Here is a 19,021-nt window from a genome sequence, read left to right as displayed (position 1 = left end):
TACCCCAATATATATTTGTCAAATCAGTGGATATATGAGGCAAATCTGGGAAACCTGCTAGTAAGACTGAAAAAAAATACTGGAAACTCTCCTCTTTCAGCACATCTGGGAAATATGACAGCCATGGTAATATGTATATTTTTAAAACTGCATCAGAATTTATTTTCAATCCCTTCTTAATCAAAATGATTTCTCATATATCTGAAGGGCTAATGTGGGCATATGTGCTAATTAAATGTCACACTGCAATTGCTAGATAATTTAAAATATTCAGAAATATTTTACATCAAGTGATACTGACTCATCTGAAGCCAAACCTACTCTTGAGAACCAGTTCTCTACTTGCCAGTGACATTAAATAAAAAAAAAAATCCCAAACAAAAATATTGCCCCTGCCCTGTGCCCTTATTGGTCCCATGATTTAATTCCATTGACTTTTGGCTCCTCTCTACATAAAAGTGCACCCACAGAATTAAAAGTGGGGAAAGCTGTATGCATTCAGATTCGATTATCAAATGTTATCAGGAAGTGGTATGAAGGTTTTGTTTCTAGCTTCTTAAAAATACAGAAATGTAAAAAATTCTATCAGCTTGCACTATTCCCAGGGCTGTATTGGACATTGAATAGGGACTGAATGAGAGAAGCTTCTTGCAACATTTTTCTTACCATTTACTTTCTGCCAGTATTCCTCTCAGTCTTCGTAAATACTTGTGCCTGCAAACAGAAGGTTACTGCAAGTGAAGAGAGGCATCAGATCTTCTCATTTCTATAGCAATAAAACCCGCTTCTGAATTATCTTTGTAGGGTGTTCCTGGTGAATATTAACTACCTTGTCTCCTGCAGGACACTCAAACCCAATAAAGCTCCATATTAGGATTATAGATTGTTAATCAGAAGCGGTAGGTGTATACACTGCATGGCATTGTATGGGGAAGTAAAAGTATTTAGCTGTTAAAAAGGTAGAGATAATTTATTGATACAGCTACTTTTGTATCTTTTAGTGTGAATGTAAATTAATGAATTGGTTAGAGTGCAGTTACAAGATGATGGTTATAATAACGTTTCCATCAAAGCCTATGAAGAACCAATAAAACGTTATTTTCTGTGCTGATGTACATGCTTCTTATGCAATCAATATCTATTGCAATATAAATTCTAATAAGTTTTAAAATTTAACTCTTTGCTTTTGATTTCCATAGAGAAGTTAAAGCTTTTGCTTTCCTACTTGAATGCTTGTCAGCAGTGCATACTTGGCATATGTGAATACCAGTGCAGTTAATGAGCAAACTACAGCATTAGGAGTCTTGCTTTGATGCTGATATTGACGCTTGCTGGAATGAATTGCCCTACCTTGCCTTGTAAAACAGTCGCAGAAAACATCAAATCTCTTGATACCCAGTGTCATGCCTTAACTATAGGGAAATTTCCTCTTTCTATCAAAACTAGAGTTTATATTATTGAAGTTATAGTTTTAATTCATGTCAGCTTCTTCCTTGGTGAAATTACAGTTCATCATTAATAATTGGGCCTTGGTCATGTTTTTGTACCCCAATACATAATTCCCTTCTTGATGGCTGAGGAACTGTAGATTTCTCAAATTACTTTAGAAATTAAATGACTTGGATCTCTTTCCTTATGCCAACCTCTGTGCTAACACAAAGCTATCGCATCATACTAATACGCATAGTAGCATTTCAGAAACTGAGCTCCTCCAACTCTGTGATGAGCAGAATGATGGTGATAAACCACAGGCATTGTTTCTCATCTCGCCTCATCACTATCCTGTCTGCTTCAGTTCTGTTAATTTTGCATTCCAGCCACAGACCATTTCAAGCTTTTACTATTTTGTCTGTCTTTGCAGGAGTTCCTAAAATAACCACTAAAAAGTTATATTTTTTTCCTTAAAATTACCTATAGGGAATAAACAAGACTAGGTTTGCTCATGGCATGAGAATAAGTTATTCTCTGCAGGTATATCAAATAACATGACATGAATACTTTTGCCACTATTAGTATGTTTCAGAATGGGTAAGTTGGAAGTGTTGGATTCAAATGTGAGTAAAGGTGGTGTGCATAAGCAGTGCTCACCGCAATGTATCCAGCCAGTGTAAGCACTGGGCTCTTTCTGTTTAGCCTATGTCACTTGTTGGAAACCCCTAAAGCAAATTCTTTCAGAATATAATTTTCTTATCTCCACAGCTGTTGTGCCCTATGATGTGTTCTGCTTTATGGCTCTTCATTCAAAATGTTGGGGCTGCAAATCTGTTGCGTGAGAAGCTCAGAGTTATGTATTGTGTATATATTCTGTAATTAGGCCAACCTATACAGAGCCCTACCAACTTCAGCATCACTGATGCTGCTCACAACTATGCAGGTTTAGTGTTAGGACAACTGATTGCACAATTTAACATGGCAGGTACACTATAAAAGCTTTTACTACTAGATATGAGACCCAGTTTGGAGAGTACTCAAGGAACTAGCCATGTAAGAAAGTGCACAATGGAGTTCCAGTAGCACAGTTACAGCTAACCTGTTTCTGTGGGAGAGGCAGTGGTGAGTTTGTTCACACAGAGTTCTGCAGTCAGGGAATGGTGTTCAGAGCCAAACTTTGTTTTCCACAAGCCCTCAGAGGTGATTTATAAGAGAGGTTTATGAACACCTGCTCTCTCTTCATTACTAGTTCCAATGAGGAATTGCATCCAAAGCCATTTTAGGATCAGATCTGCTTATCAACAGATGAGGCTTAGGAAAGAGGAGGGTTGGTCATTAGGTATCTGGTATAAAAGACTGAGTATCACAGTCACAAGTTCATGTTCATTCTCTTCTGGTGCTTTGTCATGCCATGTGTACTTCTCTGTCCTGTCTTAGTTATTGTCACTTGTTACTTGGGACAAGCCTTGTCTGCAAGAGACAAGGCAAGAGGCACCCCCCCCCCCCCCCCCCCAGCAAACAGCCCCCGCCTTGTACATCCTTTAGTTGATGCTCAAAACCAGGAAGCAATCCCTAACCTTCCAACGTGCTGTGAACTCTTCTGACAAAGCAGATATCAAAGTCCCCAAGATTGCCAGACCCAAAGCCCCTGTGTGATTTCATATTGTTACTCGCTGAAAACGCAGCTGTTGGCCAGCGGCAGTCCTTGTAAGGCTAGTAAGTGCTTCTAAGGTGAATGCTACTCATGATTTCATTGCTGATAGCTTCTATCTTGCTCTAACAGGACACAACGATACAATCCTAATGCTGGGCGCATCTGTCCTATTCCTGTCCTGTGCTTGTTGCTAGATTGGGAACATACTTTTCTACTCTTAACATTTAAAGGTTTCTACCTTACCAGCTTTGCCAGTGAAGTACTGCTTATTGCTCTTTCTCTGATCTTAGCAACTTCCAAATGTCATTGCTGCTTGATTTCATGCTGCTGAAAGCCAGGGAACGGTAGCTACTGTAAGCAGTTTTTAAAACAATAACCCTGCTGTTACTTATGGGAGATGGAAACCATGGTGGAAGCATGGGTCAAAGACTCTGTGAGGATATTTATGCAATGTTTGATTCATTCACTACCATTGAATGGCTTCATAAAAAAAATTTATTAGTCCGTATTATCACAAAACTCCTGTGTACTTTTACCTGGATCAGTCTGTGATGTGGTGCTTGCATATAAATTATCTTAAAGGGATACAGCTGTTAAATGGAAATGAAGTTAGTGTGACCAGGAAGTGCTTGTGTCCTCAGAAAAGAACAACATTTTTATTTAGTGTAGTGTTTTAGGCAGTAATGTTGGGATGTCCAAAGCAACCTCAGGCACTTGGGTACCTGTTCCTCACTGATGTTTTTAATGGAATTAGGGTTCCTGTTTCCCTTTGGTTGTTTTGAAAGTCACAGTTAAAGGCTCTTGAAGTTAATGGAAGTCCTTTTATGTCTTAAATATATGTTATCAGGCTGAAGTATTCAAAATCTTGCTTGTTAAACTGTTAAAAATGTTGGATGAATATGTAAACATGCAGAAAATGTAAGGCCAAAAAGCTAATACTAAAATTTCATGTACTAATACAAAGTAAGCTTGCTAAGTTGCCCACCTGTTACCAGGGGACGTTATATGATTGAGCTTGTATTTTCAGCCATAATAGAAAATGTCTAGGAACTAGTTTTCTTTATCCAAGGACTACATTCATTTCTAATAACATCTAGTCATTTAAACAAGCTTGTGCTAGCTTATGAATAGTAATAGACTGTACTTTTGGTTAGGATGAAGGAACATAAATCACTAAGTGTCAGGCAGCTTAGAAAGCAGTATGTCCTCATGATTGTTTAATAGGGAATTGCCTTCAACCTAGTGAAATCTCGTATCCAGTCGCCCATCGGTGATGCTTCAAAAAAAGAAGAGAATTGTTCTCTTATGAGTCTTGGCATAAAAATTTAATTAGCAGCTGAGCTCTTTCTGAAGATGGAAAAAAAAGTGATTTCTTTTTATATAGTCACTTTCCTTTAACGGTTTACTTAGTATTTCTGGATTGTTCACACAGCCAAGATCTGCCTTCTACATCTATCTTTTTTCCTCCTTTTTTTTTTTTCATTATGTTTCAGCATATTTGAACACTGTTCTTGGAAGACATTCAGAATGCAAGTCAGAGGAAGAAGTGGTTACATAATCAGATTTAATATGTAGTGGATACAAAACTGCAGTTAAATAAAATAATAATTATAATAATTATTACTGTCATTGATAGATTTGTTGAAATGAATCTTTCTTTAGAAGAGTACAAAGATAGTGAGTATATACTAATCAGAAAATCGGTCCTCAATTGGAATCAGATACTATTTATGTTAGTTTCATCTCTTTAGCTCGTGTTATTTTGTCCTTAAAGGAATTAAATCTTATGACTTAGCACGCATTTGCAGTGTCATAGTATGATTCATGTGAGAACTATGAATTTGATTTTTGTTTAATTTCTCAGATTTAAACAACTATACTTTAATCGTAGTTTTCTTACATTACAAGGAGGCAGGAAACAAAAGACCAAGAGCCCCAAACCTTTAACTCTGTTGGCATTTGCTTATAATGTCAAATGTCCTTAATGTCAAATTAATCAAATCTCTGGTCTAATATGACATGTTTTCCAAAAGTGCGCTGGTGTACAGATATACTCCGATCAACTTGAAGCATAAATGTTTGTGTATTGTTTGCTTTTTGCACTTAGTAGAAATGCTTCAAGGCCTAGATATGTCAAAGAATGTGTCTCTGCTTTGAGAACTGCCTCAAAACAGTCAGACCAGCAGATACCTGAGGGAGTATGTCAGAAAAGACGTGACTGCCTGAAAGATGTGGTCATTGAAACTCAGCTGGCTTCTTTAACTTCTTGTATGCCCAGACATGCACGTGCTTATCTATTTATTTATGTTTAGATGACAGCGGTGAAGTACCTCCTGGCCATGGATCCTGTATACGTCTTCATAACAAATGTTAAGTCCTGGACAGTATAGCTGTGAACTTTGCTGTTCAACTCTCCCAGGTGACACATGTTGGATGTCATACCCAGCCCTGTGACTTGGCAACTGAACTCTTTTAATGAGCAGTTAACTGCTTCTAGCTGCTGTCAATGTCTTTGAAGACTGAAAATAAAAATAATATACTTCAGGACTCTCAGTTGAAATTTGGAAACAAAGTTGCTTGCATTGTCTAGAAATCAACCTTTATTTTTTCTAGTTGAAGAGAAAAACTGTAAAATGAATTTTTGAGGTGTTTTATTTCCTGGAAATGGTCATCTTTAGAAATGTTTCCCTCTTTCATGTTTTGCACAAGCCATTGTTTTTTGAAATTGTTTAAAAAAGATTTAAGTTTTCATTTTGAAAACACTGAAACAAAGTGTTTTGACACTTCTGAAATTCACCTTGCACCTTCTTTGGAGAGCAGGTTCAGACTCTGGGTTTGAAGAAGCTGAGTATGATAGTAAACATCCTTGCAATACCAGACTCCTTAAGTTTCCAGAAGAATCTGGTTGTCCACGTAGGTCAGTAAGGGAAACATAACTACCGGTACAAGTGACAAGAGTGTGTTTGACATGTTTGGTCCTCAGATTTTGTTGTTTTTCTTTAGGAAGAAGAGGTTGGTTGGGCTCTTTGGAGTAGACAGTGTTTTGTACCTTCTCTCTAGTGGGAGTCTGAGTGTGCTCAGGTAAAGGGGTTCAGTAGTAGTGTGTGCTGGGGGCGTGGGAGACTGTAGCTAATGCAGAGATCATAGACTACAGTGAGAAAACAAAGAACATCTGGTCAGTCCTCAGAAGGGGTAAAAAGAAGGATTTTTCTAAGACCCAGAAGACCGGATAAGCCTTGCTGCTGTTTAAGAAACTGCTGACCTGGCTAGATTTGAGGACTCATCTTCACAGGGGGGAGTTGCATGTATATGGTTTAATTTTACTCTGCTTTACAAATTGCTTTGAGCTTTTTCTATTACAAAGTAAATTGTTATAGCTGTTACTTGTATAAACCCGGGTTTTGGAGGAGTTTAAAGCCCTTGGCTTTGGGAAATTTACAGTAAAAAAAAGCTTTGGGAAATTTACAGTAAAAAAAAGCTTTGGGTCACTACACATCTGTATTCTGGCTCCATGGGCTTACCTAGTAAGGCCAATCTGCAGAAAACTGGTCCCTGTGTCTTCTCTCAGCAGCTATTCTTTCAGTCCTAGTAAACTAGCCCTAAAATGAGTAAAGTGAAGGCAAATTTCCCAGGAAGTCTGATATGACTTCAAAGCTAGGAAGAGTTAAAGAACTCTGTGGAAAAAGGAGTATGATTTAAATGAAGAGAGACAATTTATGTAGTCCTAAAAAGCTTTTGAAACTTACTACAAAGATCACAATTCCTGCTTCCTCTTTGTTGCTGGACAGAAGATACCCACACAAATAATTTAATTTCTATATAACAATGTAACCTTAACATTTTATTTTGATGCTCTTAATTTCAAAATAACATAATTACAAAACTGTGGGGGTTTTTTGGTTGGTTGGTTGGTTTGTTTTTTAAGAGAGCTAAATGACTTAAGAATGAAATTAAAACAGTCAGTTTTGGTAGAATGAGACATTTCTGGTAGAGCTGGATTCTTCTTAAGCTTGACAGCCAAATCAAAATACTGGCAATCTGAAAAAATAAAAAATGTGTTTCTACAAGCCCATCCTGTTTTAGGAGTAAGTCTCTTTTTGAGATATTCTCTAAAGTTATGTGTTCTTTCTATCAGTAGAAGTAATTGTCTGGGCTGCTTCTTTCTCCCTGCTTTGTGATCCTGCAAATACAACTGCCATACTTCAAAGTTTGGATCTTGACATTTTGTATGCGATATCTGGTATATAATTTCTTCAGTGTAAAATACCTGCTATGTGATGTTTCTAATCCCACAATATTCTTTGCATGCTTTTCCCACAAAAAATAAAATGACAATTTATTCTCCTGTCCTGGTTGCAGCTGGGATAGAGTTAATTTTCTTCTTATTAGTTGGTACAGTGTGTTTTGGATTTAGTGTGAGAATAAATTTGATAACACACTGATGTTTTAGTTGTTGCTAAGTAGTGCTTATGCTAATTTAAGGATTTTTCAGTTTCCCATGCTCTGCCAATGAGCAGGTGTACAAGAAGCTGGGAGGGAGTGTAGACAGGACAGGTGACCCGAACTAGGCAAAGGGATATTCTGTACCATAGAACGTCATGCTCAGTATATAAACTGGGGGGAGTTGGCCTGGAGGGGTGGATCGCTGCTCGGACATCAGTCAGCAGGTGGTGAGCGATTGCATTGTGCATCACTTGTTTTTTCTTGGGTTTTATTTTTTTATTATATTCCTTTTCATTACAATTATTATATTTTATTATTATTGTTGTTAGTATTACATTTTATTTTACTTTAGTTATTAAATCGTTCTTATCTCAAGCCACGAGTTTTACTTTTTTTCTGATTCTCCTCCCCATCCCACTGGGAGGTGGGGAGTGAGCGAGCAGCTGCGTGGTGCCTAGTTGCTAGCTGGGCTTAAACTATGACATCGCCACAGTAACTTCATGGAACTTTTATAAAGTTGTAGAATATAGACTTTTAACAATTGTTTTCCTAAGCATATATTTATGAAGGTTGTATTACTAGAAAGCAGTGAGGTAGGATAGTAATATATTATAAGATAATTCATGCATGCTATACCATAATTAACTTTGGGGGAAGTTTTAAATCAGCAGGACTGTTCTGGGTTTTTTGGTCATCCTTTCAAGTTGTGAAAAAATTGCACTGTTAATTGTTATTTTCAGTTTTACAGAATTTTTGGATCCATTCCAGCGGGTTATCCAGCCAGAAGAGATCTGGCTGTATAAAAATCCTTTGGTGCAATCAGACAACATACCTACGCGTCTTATGTTTGTAAGTACTAAATTTTTATTGGTCATTTGATGGCTGTAAACTAAGTACACTTTCATTTGATTAGCAGTAGGAAATCTTTCAGAAGTATAGGATGTTCCTTTAATTCTAATGACAATTTTTTTCCAAACTGGGGATGTCCAAAATGGCAAAATGTAGGAAATCATGGGGAGTTTGTAAAAAGCAGCATTACCAGGTGACTGAATTTATGAATGTTGATTTTACAGTTTAAGATTTAAGCTAGTGTTAACTTAAAGGGATGCTAGAGTAGTGATTAGAGAAGCTTTTTGAATTAGCTGGTTGGGTGACCTGGCAAAACCTTGCCATGCTCTTATTAGGTTAAGTGCTTAAATTTTGAAATCCAATTTGTTTTAGGCATATTAGACACTAGGATATTTGCCTCCAAATCCTCCTTTTTTTTTTCCCACGTAGACAAAACCTTTTTTTTGGCTTCTGCCAACAAGCATACAAAATATATCATAGAGCTGCCCTGCTGTCACTGTTCTTCTGGCTCTCCCCAGCACAGCTCATGACCTGCAGACTGGCTGTCTGACTTTGATGGTTTGTCTGGTTATCAAAATTCATGGTTTTGATAACCTTCACTAGGTTATCAAATTATCATAATAATCTACATATATAACTATAAGAGTGCAGTATAGACCACTACAGAAATGCTAAGAAATTACGGGTATAGTTAAGGCTATTAAAACAAGGTCAATCTTTGCAAAGTTTCATCAGTCAAAGTGTAGATTTTGCAGGAATGGGCATGGCAGATGAGGTCAGATCCTAGTACCCTTACATCAAAGCATCTTTTCCTGTGTCTTCAGTGAAGCTAGGATTTTACTTTTCAGATTAAGGCTTGAATTCAGGATAAATGCAAATCAGCTATGTAATTTGTTTTCAATGTTGGTTTTTTTTTTTAAAGGCTCAGGCCTTCAGTTACAGAAACTTTTTAATTAAGTAAGGAACACTTGAAGGCGCTTCCTATTTATGAGGTGACAATATATCCCAGCCTTCTGTGACAGAGGCTGAAGGCCTGGTTTTAAATTCACCAACATATTGTTTATATTGCATTAAGAAGAAGGTCTGTTAAGGACTTTTTCAGCCTGGATGGGTGAAAATATATGTTTTTGCTGAAATGCAAGACAGCTGTGTAAAAACAAAAAAAAAACCAAACCCAAACCCAGATGTTAAATTGTTGTGCTAGGAAAGACTGAGTTTAATTCTGCCATTTTTCCTTATGCTGAGCATTACCTTGCTACATGGTTTCTCTGAACCGTGTTTATAACTGAAGAGTTCAAGAACTAATAGTGAATCATCGTACAGGGGTTTGCTGCAGTGGTGAAACTATTTTTGAAACCAGTTGGGATAATCATTGCTCCATCCTCTGTTCTCTAGGCAGTAGCCACTGGGAAGCACAATTCTGGGATAAGTGTAGTACATTTCCCTGTTAACCACTTCCCCTAGAGCCAGCTTTTGGTATACTTCATGGCAGGTGGAACTTCCAGGCAGCTCTGAGTCAGTAACGTTTGTATAGTCTGTGTTCTCATTCTGGCTCAGACCATTAACATGTCAGTAACTCAGTGAACAGCTTCTTAAATTAAGAAACATAGATCATTTCTAAATGTTTTTTCTTATTTCTTTAATTAAAAAGAAGAAAAATCCAACTCTAGCATTGATCACAAGCTTTCATTATGTAAAGAATTTCTTGCCACTAGTGTTGTACTCTGATCTGAAACATATGGCTGTGGCTTACTAGAAAGCAATCTCTAGGAATTTATGAACTGCTGGATTATTTTATACGCTGAGAGATTTGAATTCAAGAGAAATGTTGTGAATACTCCAAACCCAGGTTCAAATTAGACAAAGCTGACTTCTGCAAGGGTAGCAAGTAAGCCACAGGGACTGGGAAGACATGAGCCTTGTTCTGTCTCTATCAGTGGATATTCCTTGTCTTGGAAAGCGTAGGGTACTGTCAGCTTCTCTTGAATGCATGGAAGTATGTGGGAGTCCCTATAACTTTAGCATATCTCCGGCTTGCCAGGATGAATAATGAACGAGAGGGATTTTGTCCATGTTTCACAAAAGCAAGGCAATGTTGGAATGTTTCACTGCTGGAAAAGAAAACATTACTGAGATGTATCTGAGGAGAGTATTGCTCATTAGACTGTTGCCAAATCTGTTATGGATATGAGCCATACAGAATCTTTTTGCAAAATAAAGAAAAAGGAGTCTTTTAACAAGCCAAACTTTCTTTATATGTACATTTTGCTGCAGAATAAAAAACACCTTCCAGCTGATGCTTTTGTGTAAGGAACAGCAATGTACTGCACACAGGAATAGTTGTTCATCTCTCTCAAAAATCCATATGCTTGTGAAATATGAGGAAATCTGTAGTTTACCAGATTTCTGAAGATTGATTGTGAAGTAGTTTGGAACAAGCTGCCACTTGAATTCTATTCTTTGTTGATATTTTCTTCTGCTCCTGCTTGTTCAAAAGATTTCTAACTCTATTAAACCACCACTATAAGCCTGTCAGCCTGGCTATATTTCTACATGTTCTTCAACAATGGAATGCAGATATCTTTCTTCTTTTCTTTCCTGCTGGTAATCCTTACTTTTTAGAATGAAACTAATAATTCTAGGTTTTGCTTTAACCTTTTTTTTATTTCACTTTTTGTCTCTGAAAGCAGAAATTAAACTATTGCTGAGGATAGAGAGAAGTGAACATTTCTGGAGCAGTAACATGACACTGGCGCCCTGACTTGAATCTCACACACACTGTAGACAGAAGGGAGTTTTAAGTGGAAATGGTGCATCTTTTTGCACCAAACCTGGTGCCTGCCTTTCTAAATGTAAAAAAGGGCATCAGACTCCAGACTGTGTTTTAATCTGCATGGCTCACTGAGTTAGATAATATTTTGCAGATGCAGGTGAGGGGAATGTGGACCGAGATGTACTACCAAAATAACAAGTATAGTACATTTTCTTGTTGTTCCCTACTCAGATGTTCTAAAAGCATAAAATGAGGACTGGGATTAATCTGTATTATAAAAAGAAGAGAGTCACATGTCTTTTGTCATAACATGTCTGTCCTGCCTGTTTTTTATTTCAGTGGGGCTGTTTAAGAAGTAAGGCACTGCTCAGCCTCAGTAAAGATAGTATAATGTTACTTAAGCCATGGCACCCCTTGTGCCATATACAGCTTAATTTTTGCCTTGTTTAAAAAAAACCAGTAATTTTCACTTCAAGAGAATAAATGCTTTTGAAAGACCTTGATTTGTTTTTGAACAAATGTGATGGTGAGGAAGTTTGTAGATTCCAGAAAGGAGTTGGTTAACTTAGACTGGAACCAGCAGGAAGCATAAATGGACATCCTTACCTACAAGTTGCCTTTTACCTCTGCAATTGAAGGTCTGAGACAGAAGGGATGATGGAAGGACCAGCTGGGAACAAAATCATAGTTTCTATGGCAAGCCACTAATGAAAAACTCCCTGGCATTGTGCTTGGGAGAAACCGATGTGTCTCTCTGGAGAAAGACAATAAATACCTGCTCTGGGAGGACAGACTGCACAAAGTAGGATGCTTTTTGGATAACTGGCACATTTACAGTGAATCATCAACCATAGTCCAAATTACTCTATGATAATGGAGATGCTGTTTGTGGAAATCAAGTGTGTGCATTGATGTGCAGATGCCATTTCAGGTTCCTTGTAGGAGGAATCCTGTCCTACAGCACTGACAATAAAAGAATATGTTCTGCTTAACCAGTGAGTATACTTGTAGATGTTCAGGTGTTGTTTTTCTGGTTTTGAATATAATCAAGCAGTTTGCTCCACATTCAAACACTTGTAAACGAAAGAATCATAAAAACATGATCTTCTCAATGCTTTCAAGAATGAGAGTTAAAAAGAAAACAAAAAGTAAAATCAAAAGCATTTTAAAATGTCAGGAAGTTGGTGCTGGAGTCTGTTATGTTGAATAGGGTCTCACTGAGAGCACAGCCTGGATTGGGCTGCCTTCTGGAGCAATGCTTAGTGTGGAAAAAAATGTACAAGATCTGTATGGATCAGTGTATGAATTCTGTGGACCTTATAGACTGTTGCTTTTTCATTTATGAAGCTGACATTTTAAATGCAGCTCCAGGCAATAACAAATCAATTATAACCCACAGTTATATTGCGATTTTAATGTATTCATTGCCCTGTAGTTGCAAAGACAAATCATCCCACTTTGCTTAAGGTCAGGAGTTTGACAAAGATCATTCAGCCTTCCAGTTTAAATGGAGCTAACTGGAACTAATTATTAATCAGTTGGACTGAAAAAGAATGGATGCTCTCACACATGATATTTTTTATCTCTTACAGGCAATTTCGTTCCTTACGCCACTAGCAGTCATTTTTGTGGTGAAAATAATCCGGCGAACAGACAAGACTGAAATTAAAGAGGCTTTCTTAGGTAATGTATGTCATACTTCAAGACGGAAAATGTGTGACAGCTCTCAGAGATTGATTCCAATTGTAGTCTAAGCCTTGAAGAAAACCTGTCTCCGTTACAGTCCATTACAGTAGTTTTCAGGGCAGTTATAGTTGCAGGCCATCTCACAAAAGCCTTTGTTTTTATGTATGTTTCTAAATGTACAAATTCTGTGCCTTAATTCCACAATCTAGCTAGCATGGACCAGAATTCGATCAGCAAAGACAAGACCATCTGAGAGACCGTTCAGATGTATATTTTTCTGTCAAAGCCAATCTATTACTTACCTCTTATTTATACTTGCAGCTATTCTAAATTAAGGGTTTGACTGGAAAGTCCTGCGAGACTCAGCTGCTTAGTGTAGGAAATTACTCCTTTCATTGTTTTCTCTGACCTTCTCCTGGAGTTTACTGTTCCCCATTGCAAAATCCGTGCTCATGGCTCAGCTTTTCTAATCACAAGCTGGTGTTTCATCTTAAACTGCCAGTGGAATTAGATGTGCACTTAATCCTGGACTATGAACTGCTATGGCTGTGTAATGGCTGAAGTCTAATTACAGTTGTAGGCAGCAACTTCAAGCAGAGGAGCAGGCAAACAATGGGGATGGTAAGTCTTAAACTGTTCCAGCTAATTCTGCCTGCGCTTATCTTTTGAAATCTTTTACTGATATATCCCCAGATCCTTTTTATATGGATATTGTCAGAGACCAAAATTGACTAAAGCACTTTCATTGGCAGAGGATACTGTGAAGCGCTAAGAAGTGCAAATGTTTTTGTTGGCAGTATGTTTGAAACATGCCTGATTCTGAAATTCTGTTTCACTGGCTAATTTACACTTTAATTTATTGGCTCTTAGATCATAAGGTCAAACTGATACTCAGCCTTGCCTTAGCTAGATAGGATGTAAATGGCACTATGTATCTGCCTTTGAAAATTTCTTTTGGATAAGGCTGGGTTCCCATAGCTTGTTCTTTCTTCAGTTTCTCTAACACAAGTGTGAAAAGATCCTGGTTTTGTTTTGGCTGCTACCAGTCATTTGTATTAAGTTCTGAAATGTCCCATAGTGATATTTTACTGACAAGTCCATTCAGTAGAAATTACTCTGATTCACAAAATGCATACAATCAGAGTTCTGAGTTTCACTTTCTGTTGTTTAAGAAGGAAAGGACCTTTGGATTAGTTTCTCCATCACTTATTCTCACCTTTTTGTTCTAAGGAGATGTTAATTTTTTTCTGCTGTTCTTGGCTTCTGTTATGATTCCCTCTATAATGTCCAGGAGAAAACTTGGCAGCTTCCCCAGTATTGTCCTTGCTACCCAGACTTTAAGGAAACCCAAGCCTGATGTTCTGTTCTACAGGGTATCCCTGTTCAGTATGTGCCATAAGTGTTGAACTTATTGTGGCTTATTTATGTTCAAGTGTACCATATATTAATATGATTCAGTATGTTAATGTGTCTGGTGATGTGAAGCTGATGTGAGGATTTATTAACTGTGGTGGAGCTTTGCTGATTTGCTGAGAGCTGGCATATAATATTCATAATGAATGATTAGGAAGTGCCTCAAAAGGTGAATTTCTTTAGGTATCATACATAGAAGAGTTCAAAGGTTAAAAGGATGTAAAAATACTTTGCCTCTCATATAGCCATTAATATAAAGAAGGTGATTCAGTGCATGTAGGGTAAGGAGTAGTTAGCTTCCAAATGTAGGTGCCCTTATTCCTTCCCCTGGAAGTGCCTACATCTCTCTAATGACTAGATTATATGACTTTTGGTGGGCAGTATGAATCTTGCCTAAAGGAAACAAATTGCATTTGTTCTCATTTTGTTCACCAGCTTACATTCATAGTCATTTGATACTTGGATTGCCATTGTTAGGAATATGCAACAGTGAAAGCATGGTTCAGTCAGATATGCAATCAACAATCAAGACAAAGCTCGGTGAAAAGAGTAGACTTTACCATGTGTGTCAGAAAGCAGGTATCTACATCTCCCATTCTTTAAAAAGGAAATGTAGTGCTGCGACATTGCTGGTCATGAGCATTTGACTTGTGGAAAATTTCAGTTCTCCATGGAATTACCATAAATAACTGAGAGAAAACGATTGAGAGGAAAAAGAGGGCATGGGATTGAATGGTCACTGTGAACATAGGTGTTGAAAGTGGAAGAACTTTTGAACAATATCAGTGTGTCTAGGATTGACTTGTTCTTCTATTTTTGCTGGCAGCTATTGGTATAGTCTGAGAAAACCTTTGTTTTTGCTTTGATGGAGGACCTCTTTTTTTTTTAACTTAAAGAAAAATAGATCCTATAGCACACACATTTTTATGATCTATAATATCCTTAGGCAATGGTTTTATGGAGACAGGATGAGTGCTGCTGAAGTGCAGCATCTGGGGCAGCAGTCCAATGAGAAAAGAACTTGTGTAGCTGTCATAATCAAAAGTTATATTACTGTGACTGTTCTGCTGGAAATCAGACATTTGCCTGATAGTTTTTCTTCTTAAGGGAAATAAAATTCAGTGGCTCTTGTGTTGTTAGAGGGAGCTACAGTGTGAACTGCAACATTAAATCAGTTTTAATCTAAAAGGAGTGTATGCAGTGGGTCCAAGTGCCACTGAAGTCAATGCAGAGATCTCCACATGTAGATGAGGAGGTTCATCTTTAGATGAGGTTCTTTGGAAGGTCTAGGGACTCGGCATGCAAGTACAAATAAAAAAAATGATTCAGTCATACCTCGTATGACAGTTCCTGTTTATTACTCCAATTTCATTAAGAAAATTGGTTAATCCTGGGAGCAAACGTAAGGGGAAGATTGCAAGATTTTTAGTCAAAACACCTACATCCTTTTGAAATAAAAATAATAATAAAAAAATCATCCAATTCTAGTTTTAGCCAAAAGGCAATTCTTTAGTGTGAAAGTGGACTGTTTAATTGTGTCATACATACACATACTTATATACATACATAAACATACACATACACTCATACGTGTGTATATATATTACATATAGGTCTATACAGGAATTCTCCTTGACCCAAACAGCATAAGATTTTCATCTAGTAAACTGTAGAACTGATAAACACAGTACTTGATTCTCTAATAATTGTTTTCATCTGATGATTTATGCCTGTGCAAATGGCATGATAGGAAAACTCGCTTTGTATAAGGAAATAAGATTTCTCAAGAGTAAAAGCAGAACAAAGTCATGTGATTATTATGGTGCTCTGGGGTCTGTCCTTATTCTGGGTAATAACAAAAACAGTAGGCTGCAAAGATCATTCAGTTTCCAGTCCAGTAAAGGTTTCAGTCTGTAAATCAAATGCTGTAATGCTGCAATTTATAGCTTGGTATTTAGGTTATTATTGTTCTGTTTTTTTTCATTCTGTTTTGTAGCTGTTTCCTTGGCTCTAGCTCTGAATGGCGTCTGCACAAATACTATTAAATTAATAGTGGGAAGGTAAGTCTTGTCATGTTATAAATGATAGCTTTAACTGTTAAGAGAAATGAAGACAGATTGACAAATACAATACACCTTAATAAAAAGATAGCTGCTGCTCCAAAGCACATTGAGTTAGAACAGCCCCCTGTGAAGCTGTCCTTTCCCTGGTGCAGGTGTTGCACAACTTCATTATGTGACATCCAGCTGTGGTAGGAATCTATGCCCTTGTGTTTTGTTACTTGTTTGACTGGTTGGCGGATCCAGACAAACGAGGGGTTTGAAAGGAAAGGTGTGAGCTGAAATCAGTTCATTAAGTTGGCAATACAGAAGGAAGAGTCACAGCATGGGGCAGTTCAGATGCCAATGCCACTGGTCTGCAAATAGAAATCAATTGAGTCTCTATATAACGCAGTGCATGCATTTTCTGTGAAGCATATTACTGAATGTGGTATTTCCAGGTAATATCAAGGTCCATGGCAGAACAAACCTTGGAGCTAAGCAATAAGTGGAGTCCTAGGTAGGCCATTTTTTTAGGGAAGCATAAATTTGAATGAAGGGTTCAGAAAAATACTAGCAAACAAACCTCTCTGGAAAATGATTTTTTTTTTTTTTTTTTAGGTATTTTTTGGATCATTATCAAAAGTTTGAATAATTTCAGCTGAAAAATATATATTTAACTTGAATTCATAACACTATTTAATAGAGTCCAATGCTGCATTTGTTGTTCACCTGTTTTGCAGCTTTGAGGAAGCAGTATTTGTGCTTGGTTTCTGACGAACCCTCTCTGCTACAGTACCGATCCCCTGACAATGATGGCACTTGGCACTTTTATTTTAAGAGTGCTTTTGAAATATAATTAAGAATGTCTGCACCATCTTCTTCAGGCAGACATGAGCTCATTTTGCCTGCACTCCAAGCCAACTAGTTGCTCTGTCAGCTTGTCTCTGAATCTGTGGTCATTTGCCTTGCTTCTCTACATGGTTTATTAGCTCAGGATCAGTATGACACCAGTCAAACCTACATGCTGTCATTCAGCTTAGAGCAGGGTCAAAAGGAAACTCAGAGCTTTATTCAGCGCACTTAGAGAGTCAGCGTCAAGGCTGGCATTAGAATTTGGTGGTTGTTTTGGTGCCAGTCTTGTAGCGTAAGTTGTAGTCCTGTTCTCAGCTAGGTGTGTCGGCAAGACTTGTGCAACTTTGTGGGGTTGCTACGCTGCTTTCCTCTGGCACTGGAAGTGCTGTGCAAGATTGATTGCTCTAGGCAAGAGTAACCCTGCGTGTTTGTTTTCAGAGACAACTCCCACTTGCATGCTGCACTGGAAGCTTCCCTGAGAAAGCCTGCCTGCCAAAAAAGTGACCTTAAACTGAGACACATGCTTTAGTGGTGGACTTGGCAGCGTTACGTTTACTGTTGGACTCTTTGATCTTAAGGGTCTTTTCCAACCTAAATGATTCTATGATTTCTGTTGCTGTGTTAAGGCAGGAGGGAATGAACTCTGTATGTAATAAGCAGTAAATGTAATAATCACTCTGAGGTTTATTTGTTACTACAGCTTTTATATTTTTAATATCCATGGTGTTTTTTGTAGACCGCGTCCCGATTTCTTTTACCGCTGCTTTCCAGATGGAGTAATGAACTCTGAAATGCACTGCACAGGTGATCCAGATCTGGTGTCTGAAGGCAGAAAAAGCTTTCCGAGTATCCACTCTTCCTGTAAGTTCATTTAAATGCAGTGCCTCTTTTGTAAAAAGCTGTCCTACCTGTGTTTTCAAATTGCTCTTTTTTTGTTAGATCATGAACCTGATTTTTGCGGGAGGGGCCTGGTCTTCTGTGTTAGGTCACCACCCTTAGAAATTTTCTTCTGGAAATAAAATTGTGAGCCTGTGACCCTTCCTTATCTTGAGAATCACCTGACTTCACTGAGAGCCATAGCAGGACTATCAGTAGAGTGAAGCAGTATTCAAGGTTAAAGAAAACAGTGTGGTTCTGAGGGTGTATCTGTTCCCTAATGCAGACCTCTGTATGCAACCTTTGTCTATGTAGTAAATATTTATTTTGTTACATTCCATTGAAATATTAAATGTGACAAGGCATGTTTGACCCCTGCATAGTTTTGAGAAGATCTAGTTAGTATCTTTCAAGTACTAGATCTATTAAACCAAAGTTCAAGTCACAAAGACAGTTCAACTGCTTTTATCATTAAGGTTTCTTCGTGGGAGGCTGTATGGTTGAAGGAGGAAGGGGTAGAAAGGAACACACAGAGATCAGGGTGCATAATTTGATGCTGTTCGTCCTAATGAGCTGGGTACAAAGTGAGGTTCAAGAAGTCCCTATAGCACTAGAAGCTATTGTAGTATGCCTGTAGAAGGATGATTCTTTCCTTCCGTGTTTTCTTACTCTTTTGACAGTATCCACTGCTGGCTGTGGCTAAAGAAGGGATCCTTGTCTGTGTGGGCCTTGATTCTGAGGGGTTCTTATACTTCCATGTTCAGATATCTACTGCCACTAGACTGCTTTGCTTGAGGCACAGGCAGGAGTAAATAGTAGCTCTGTTCCCACCTCAAGCAAGCAGAGGAGAATAGATAGAATGTCATGACTTTTCTGTCAGCATGACAGCACAGAGGTAGCATCTAATGGGGGAATGGGTGTATCAATAGTATCTTATTTAGAGGAAGAGGTGGCAGGAAACGGGTAAATTTGGCACAGTTTAGGGTTTCTGTGTTTTCTTGT

General features: G+C 37.9%; 1 protein-coding gene across 3 annotated transcripts in view; it reads left to right on the top strand.

The window, feature by feature from the left end:
* Positions 1 to 19,021, top strand: part of PLPP4 (phospholipid phosphatase 4) — a 66,990-nt gene that overhangs the window by 12,542 nt on the left and 35,427 nt on the right. For all 3 annotated transcript variants that reach the window (XM_030031084.1, XM_030031083.1, XM_030031085.1), the window contains 4 exons: positions 8,269 to 8,377; positions 12,743 to 12,833; positions 16,246 to 16,309; positions 17,880 to 18,004. In XM_030031084.1, the coding sequence (XP_029886944.1) occupies positions 8,372 to 8,377; positions 12,743 to 12,833; positions 16,246 to 16,309; positions 17,880 to 18,004 (286 nt within the window). In that variant the 5' untranslated portion in view covers positions 8,269 to 8,371. The remainder of the gene's footprint in view (positions 1 to 8,268; positions 8,378 to 12,742; positions 12,834 to 16,245; positions 16,310 to 17,879; positions 18,005 to 19,021) is intronic.

This window comes from Aquila chrysaetos, chromosome 11 (assembly GCF_900496995.4).
Source record: "Aquila chrysaetos chrysaetos chromosome 11, bAquChr1.4, whole genome shotgun sequence".
NCBI classification, from domain to species: Eukaryota; Metazoa; Chordata; class Aves; order Accipitriformes; family Accipitridae; genus Aquila; species Aquila chrysaetos.
The sequence above is the reverse complement of the archived record's forward strand: the minus strand, read 5'-3'. Positions and strand labels throughout refer to the sequence as shown.